At 52.8% G+C, this 7556-nt stretch overlaps 1 protein-coding gene across 4 annotated transcripts in view; it reads right to left on the bottom strand.

The window, feature by feature from the left end:
* Positions 1–2700: 2700 nt before the first annotated feature.
* RFLNB (refilin B) overlaps positions 2701–7556 on the bottom strand; it is a 9339-nt gene continuing 4483 nt past the window's right edge. For 3 of the 4 annotated variants that reach the window (XM_026071457.1, XM_026071458.1, XM_026071456.1), the window contains 2 exons: positions 6750–6859; positions 2701–5870 (listed from right to left, as the gene is read on the bottom strand). In XM_026071457.1, the coding sequence (XP_025927242.1) occupies positions 5540–5870; positions 6750–6859 (441 nt within the window). In that variant the 3' untranslated portion in view covers positions 2701–5539. The remainder of the gene's footprint in view (positions 5871–6749; positions 6860–7556) is intronic. The other variant, XR_003254453.1, reaches the window with a different exon arrangement.

Genomic DNA, 7556 nt, shown 5'->3' with positions numbered 1-7556 from the left:
GGCACCATGGGGAGATGGAGGGAGGAAGGCGCCGGGGGGAGCCGGAGCGGGTCAGGGGCCGGACGGTCCGAGCAGGGCGGCTGGGCGCAGGAGCCGGGGCAGCGTCCGGGGGCCGTCGAGGGCCACCGCGGCTCCGGGGCCTCCCCCAGGGCACCCGCACCCGCCAACCCGCACGGGAGAGGCCACGGCGCGCRTGCAACTGCGCAGCGCCGGCGGCAGGAGGCACAGGGCATCCGCCAAGCAGCGGCGGCGAATGCCAGAAGCGGCCTCCGGCTTGGGACGCTGGAAATATTTGGTGGTTTTCTCCCCGGGAGCTGCAGCAGCGTTGCTTAAATATTCCCCGTTCCCCGCGCGTGAGTCACGGGCCGATCCGGCTGCCCCCCGGCAGCGCTGGGAGGTGCCGGCGCCGCCGCAGAAAGCGGGGTGATTTACAAGCTTTTCCTGGGTCCAGAAACAGCGTTCGCTTCCAGCATCTTAGTACAAAAGGTGTCTGAAAGCTTCCAGAAATCTTGCTGCAAAAATCACCTCACCCGCTGCGTTAATGGATCACAGCTTAAAAATAAAAACCCAGCGACWAAGAATCCATTTCCCGCATAAATGGGGCTCGGTGAGCGCGGAAGCACTAGCAATGCATCGGCAGCCTCAAATAAACACGTTTTACCGGGGTGAGATTGGTTATGTTAGCCAACCAGATAAATATATATTTCCCATTTAAAAGCAGGATTTTAGATCATTATAGCTGGGGTTGCTCGTTTTGGGGCGTGCGCAAGGCGCAGCAGGCATTTGCCTCCTCATCCTCCCCGCGAAAGCGGCAGCAAAGCCTCGGTGGCAATGCAGGCGTTTTCGCTAACGGCGTTTTTTTTCACTTCTGCAGGCAACCGCCACCGCGAGCTGCGTGAAACCCGACGTCCTGCCGCAGCCCAGGGAGTCCGGACGGCTGCAGAAATAAGCAAGGTTTCAGCATCAGCCTGCGCCGCCGCTTTGGGCTCCGGTCAAGCAGATCGAGGTGTTTCCGCTCAGCTTACCGAAGGCCGTCGGTGGGACGGCGTCCCGGAAGAGCCTGCAGCGGCGGAGGAGAGGCTGCGTATCTACAAGGTGGACAGGCGGGAACGGCACGGGCGGCGCGTGCAGCGACAGGCGCCCGCCCAGCCGTGCCCGGCTCCCGGGGCTTCGTCCGCAGGCGCCGGCGGCGCGGCACGCGGAGAGGAAGCGCYGCGGGTGTTTGCAGGGGAGCACACGTGAGCTGCAAGCCAACAGAGAACCAGAGCTGTCGGCGCCACCGAAAACCTCCCGGCAAGTTGTGTAGCTCAGTACTGCTCACTCTACTGCTGCATGTCTGCACAGAGAACAGGGCGTTTGCATTTAAAAAGCAACAGACAAACYGAACAGAACCTTTACTTAAAATATAGATGCAATTCAACTATTTCAACAATGTATTTAAAGTCCTCCTGTCCATGCTGCCCGTTTGTCCTAAAGTACCACTAATTATTGCTATTAGTTTACCCCCAAAATAATACGCATTGCATTATTCCTGAGCACTTCGGTGATTCATGTATGTTGTGAAACTACCAGGGAGAGCCCTTGTGGCAGATGGGGAAACTGAGTCTGTGAGCAGTTAAATGACCTGATAGGATATTTGAAGGCTAAAATCACTTACAGGCATACAAACTCACCAAGCATTTCAAACAGAGCGAGCTGCGACATTGGGATTAGAATCCAGCCCTCTGGTCTCCTGGTYGGTGATCTAATTGCTAAGCACGGTGTTTTATTGTGTTACGAAAAATTAATTGTATAGGCCCCCCAGATTTGACATTTTTGAGAAGCAGAGCGTATACGATGAAAAATGGGCTCATCTACCGTGATGGGGTCATCCGGGGGTATCCACTAACTAGAAGCCCATTTGGCCAATACGATTTAAAACCACGTCAGTGAGTAGGCTGCCTTGTACCCACCTGCTTCAGCTTCTCACAGCAGAGCAACATCTATCATACTGTGTGCTGCTAGAGTATTAAAAAAAYAAATAAATAGCCAAGGGCACACAGAAGGAAGAATTTGGCGCATCTGAAAGAAGCAAAAGCTTTCCAGGTTCCTGAAGCCCTCCTAAAAGATACTGCTCTGATTTAGAAGTTTTTCTTAACGTCTCTTTGTATGCCCTTTTACAAAGCAATTAATGTTTATATATGGCTTTTCTGGTGTTTAGTACTTTAAACGCTGCACGATACTCGGATGCTCGCACAGGCTTTCGCAGGAACGGGGGCATGCTGTAGAACAGCTTCAAAGCTCCCTAGATTCCAATAATGTCATTACATGCAAATCTGGAGCTTTTGCAAGCAGATAACCAAATGAACAATAAAAAGTAGCGAAGAATCCTATTATGAATTAATTAACTGATGTTCTATTGTATCCATTTCTACTCTGCCAGAGATATGAACAAAATCAGCACGCCTGCAAATTCAGACGGGTTTAACACCACATTAAGTATCCAGAAAAACAACACAGCATTTCTCCCAAAATGATAGCTTGTGACCTCCTGTCTTGCTTGTATAAAGTTTAATACGTAACACAGTCTAGTCTTATTTTTATGCTGTATTTACTGATGTAGCATTTGARCAACTACACTTTTATCCAAAATTAAAAAGAAATTATTGTCTGGTTAAATACTTGTTATATTTAAAAAGGACAACTGCTTCATCTGTAGGATATGCTGAAGTCCATACCAGAGACTCTCCCTGCAAAAATAAAACTGTACCAGATGAAAGACTCAAATACATGCTGGAGGGGATTTTCAGCTGTCTTCAAGGCACTTTTTCAAGCGTCTTACTAAACTGATAAAGCCACAACATTTGTTTTCTTCTTTTCTTTTCTTTAAATACAGACAGTTTTATATAGGAAATGCCTTCCTTGAACATGCAACAACAATAACATCTGATGTAAGAGAAACAGAAGGGGAGCTCAGATTGGCAGGATATATTATGTATTTATTTCTAAGTAAATACCATAACAAACACCAAAAATTTTTGAATAAAAAATAAAAAAGACTTCCCTATATTACAGTTTTCAGATCACTGATTACTAGCTAAATGAGAAAATTAAGAGGAGGAGGTGGGGAACGTCACAGACACCAGAACGCTTGCACGGAGCTAATCAGAGCTTTGCAAATGTTGGACCACCAATAATTTAAAAAGCATCYCTACCAATTAAAATACGCTTGAGAGGTACATAGTTAAATCCGCTTGTTTTATAAATCAGGTGTTTTATCCTAAGGGCGTAACGTAAGGGTCGTTTCATTTCTAATTTAACTAGGAACAAGTAATGATTACAACTTGATTATAATCTTCTCTCAGATCTCCTGCTGATGCGCTCATGGGAACGGCGCTGTCGGAGCAATCCAGGGTCCCGGTTCTTCCCGCGTCCTGCACCCAGCAGCGGCCCATCCCGCATGTTTCAGGAGCAGGGCACGTGAAGCTGCGAAGCGAGCAACGATGCGGCAGCTCTCCCAAAGAAACGTTCGCCCACTTGAAACCCCGCGAACCCRGGGGCTGGCTTGTGCCTTCTCCGGACGGGCGTATCGTGGGGCAAGGCTTACGGGAGGATCACGGTGCGCACGTAAGAAGCATCTCCTAAATACTGGTGCCTGAGACCAACGAGTTTAACGAGAAGACCGTGCCGCTACCTGGATTTGGCAGCCTGTGTCACCTGGAATTGTTTTAGGGTCGGGTTTTCTGAGGCAAGTACCAAAGATTAAGGAYGTTCTGTTTTGAGCTAATAAATAAGTTAAAAGCACAAACACCGAACCATACAGGCTCGAGCCTTCCTTCCCCGCTGCATTTTCAGTCCCCCAGCTCATTTCGGCTCACGCTAAAGCACCTTCCGCGCCGCTCGTCACACTTGCACAAACACACCCGAGCGCAGCTCAGCAACCATCCCCCGAGGATCCAGCTCGCCGCGGACAAAATCCACCCTTGGGGCCGGGCGCTAATTGCATCCACTCTAAGGGCAGCTCTAGGGCTGGCGTTGCACCAGAAGGTGACCCGCACCTCTGAGGAGCTTTGGGGTACGTGGAAGTCATGTCCAGCTCGCTCAAAGCCTGCAAAGTTCCCCCRGGCTGCTACACCACGAGCCACCAGCGCGAGTCACCCTCCCGAAAGCAGACGCTCTCTGCGCTCCGCTGCGGAAAAACCACCGGGGCAAGGTGAGAAACCTCCACCTTCTGTTTTCGTCAAAGCACACGATAAACTAATGCACGTACCATCCAGCTGGACTTCCACGGTATCCGAAGTTATTCCCTTTGGCCATAAAACATGTCTGTGTCTTGCTTAATGCGCCTGAGGGGTTATTCAGGAGCGTGCTGCCCCACCCCAGCGACGTTCTCAGCACCGGAGGGCAGAGAGGACACTGACCTTTGCGATGGAAAGCTCACCAGGGAACGTGGAGACAGAGCTGCGGATTTTGCTACCCAATAAAAAAGTGCCTGTCCTTTGGTACAGTCTACCTCTCCCTTGCAATGATTCACAGCCACCACCACGGCAGCTCTCACATCCGATCCCAGCATTTCCTTCTCCACTTGCGGTCCACCATGGGACACGCCGTGGATTTTCCAAAACTTTCCTAGTTACTAACTGGGCTAGTGCAGACAGCGCAGGCCAGACTGGCCTCTGAGGTTTGCAACACCTCGCTGCTAAGGCTTGACTTTGCAACGACACAGGGATGGTTTTCAGCCTGATATTCCTCACTGCAAGTCCCACCACCCACACACAAACGTTAGTGCGTTACGCTGAGACGACAGGGTTGTAGAAACCAGGACGAGTACCGAAGATGCGCTGCTCTGTTCACCCAAACAACGTGAATAACGCGGTCCCTGCCGGCTGCCTGGCGCTGCAGAAGCAGTCATCTCCCACTCTGCTCCGAATTCCCCTTTCCAAATCACACCTCCCAACCAGACGTGAATGCAACAGGATAACATTTGTGTATCTGTTAAATACAGAGTTCCGGATTTTCTCCTGGTTAGCTTTTTCCAGCAAATTTCAGGAGATGGTTCTACTAGAGGAAACAGCCCCATGGTTTAAATTGACATAAATGATGGCTCTGTTTATACGTAATCAAATGATCTGGTAGATTTTCTGCAGGAGAGTGAACTGCCCTTATTTTTGCGCACCAATACAAAGCATCAAATATATTTCCACCTGCCAGACACTGTTCCTGATTCCTTCTTACCTGTGAAACAGCAGTTAACCTTTTCCCTGGGAAAACACTTCCCCTTATTTTCATCTGATTACTGCACTGCAGGGGAGGGGAGGGAACTAGCAATTTTTAAGGCGACGAAACAAGCTCCTTACTAAGGGATGCTCCCGCAGAAGGTTGGGTTCAGGCCATTCTGGTGCTTAAAGCAGGAGTTAAGAGCTGAGACAGAGGCGGCGACAGGCAGGGGTCCCTTAGCCTGACCGGAGAGCTGGGGTCTGCACCCCCGTGGCTAACGGAGAGCTAGTGCGGCGCACCGGACGGGCCCGGGACGGATCGCGGCACGAGCGACAGCCGCCCGTCAGCAACCGTCCAGGACGCAGTCGCTCGCCAGGGACTCCGACGTTTCCAGCTCGACGCTGGAGAGGAAGCGCCGCAGGGATTTGCGACAGTTGTAGTCCAGGGTGGTGGTGTACACAGTCTTGGCGTGCTTCGGGTAGACGATGGTGGTGCTGGTGAAGCGCAGGGGCTTGTTGCGGGGCTCGAAGCGCACCTCCGCTTTGTAGCTGCGCCACGTGCAGTTCGGGACGCAGACGACCGTTTGGCTGCAGGAGGAAACGCTTAGGCCCACAGGCATGTAGATGTCATCGATGAAGTGCTTCTCCGAGTCGTATTTAACCGAGGACGTGTACCTGAAACACGAGAGAGGGACGGGCGTCAATCCTACCGCGCAGCGTTTCGCAGAGAAAAGAGCTGGCAGGYATCGTTCTAAGGACGTTTTAAACGTCCATCGTTTTAAGGCCGAGTTGCACAAAGCCTAAGGGACGTCGTTCGACCTCCGACGCCTAAAAGCCAGAGGCCCAGATCCCTATCCAGGCTTTGCACATAAGCCCCCTCAGTCCTCGGAGCGCCAAGCCCCTCCAGGCAGACACTTTGCTCCGGTTTCATCCCGCAGGAGTCACACGGGAGCTCTGTGCCAGCGCGCTTGGCCCGGGATGCCGTTTGAAGGCAAATTCAATCGCTTCCGCAAGAAAAACTTCTGAAGATTCACCTGGCAGGAAAGTGTCGCCGCCTGCACACCGAGCTTCCCCGACAAGGGATGCTGCAGCGTCCGGCTTGCAAGAGGCAGCTTTCCCCCTGCACGCAYGCCTAACACCAACTTTTCTTTCAGTTCATGCAACCGGCCGTAGTTGGTAAGATAGAAACTTCCTATTATAAAGCCACAAAGAGAGCAAAATTCCTTTCCTCTAATAAAACAGCCTCTTAGAAAGACTGCCGCTTTGAAGATCTTCCCTCACCATTGCATTTAATCYGCAGAAAGGCAACGTTTGGGAGCCGTGCAATGAAATAAAGAGCAGGAGAGTAAAATGCAGGAAGTCTTCCTGGAAAAAATTTTATGCGAGAGCGGCTGAACCCTCCTTCAGCCCGTACAACCGTCCAGGTCCAGGAATGCACAGCTGCGGGAACAATAGCCCTGCAAATAAATCAGCTTGACTCACAGGCACTGATAAGGCCTAACGCTCCTTGACGCGCTAACTCCTTCGACGAAAAGACCGCGCCACGGTATTTACCTTATTTCCTTTGGTGGTAAGGGGTCAAACTCGACGCCTTCGCCAAAGGACAGGGGACACAGTCTCGGAGGGCAGCTGGAGAGCAGAGGGCCGGGAGAGAACACGGGATTCTGCGAAAAAGGCAAAAATAATCCCTTTTACGTCACGAGCCGGTCGTACTCTCGAGAAAGGGCACGAGGTGACAAGGTGCAAGAGATTATGAGGTTCGCGTGACGGACGGCAGAGTCCCTCCGTCCCGCGGAGACGCGCAGCCTGAGACAGCCTGCGGGTCAACGCGGCTTTGCCGGAGCGCCGGCCGGGATCGTGTTTGCTCAGGGCAGGGTGTTTCGTGGATGCAGAGTCCCAGCCCCGCGGAGTCGCCCCGGAGGAGCCGCCCCGGGAAACGCGAGGGAGACACAGCCCCGAGGGGCAGCGCAGCCCTCGGTGGTGCCGGCTGCGAGCGATTCGCCCCCCGCGCCCCCGTTCAGCTCGCAGCTAACTGGGGGCGAGGAGGCGGCGAGGACCCCTCTCGCTTAACGCGCGGCTCTCCCGAACTGTTTTCCGGTTTCGCTGAGGCACCTTGGTAAAACGCAGCGGTTTCTGAAGCGCGAGCACCAACAGCTCAGCGCCCACCTCTGAAACCCGTCCGGCAAACCCACAGCGCGCCTTCACCCAGTGCTTTTAACTGGAAAACACGATCCAACGAGCAAGCCGCTCGCTGCGGGCTGCGCTCCGGGACGGCGGGAGCCCCTTTCCCGCTGGGATGTCTGCGACGGCACCCGGGGCGCGAGCCGACACCGGGGCGCCCAGCCGGGGCGCGGGGAGGGG

Source organism: Apteryx rowi, unplaced genomic scaffold, assembly GCF_003343035.1.
Source record: "Apteryx rowi isolate R43461 unplaced genomic scaffold, aptRow1 scaffold_325, whole genome shotgun sequence".
Classification (NCBI taxonomy): Eukaryota; Metazoa; Chordata; class Aves; order Apterygiformes; family Apterygidae; genus Apteryx; species Apteryx rowi.
Note: the sequence above shows the minus strand (reverse complement) of the source record. Positions and strands in the feature narration are given on the sequence as shown.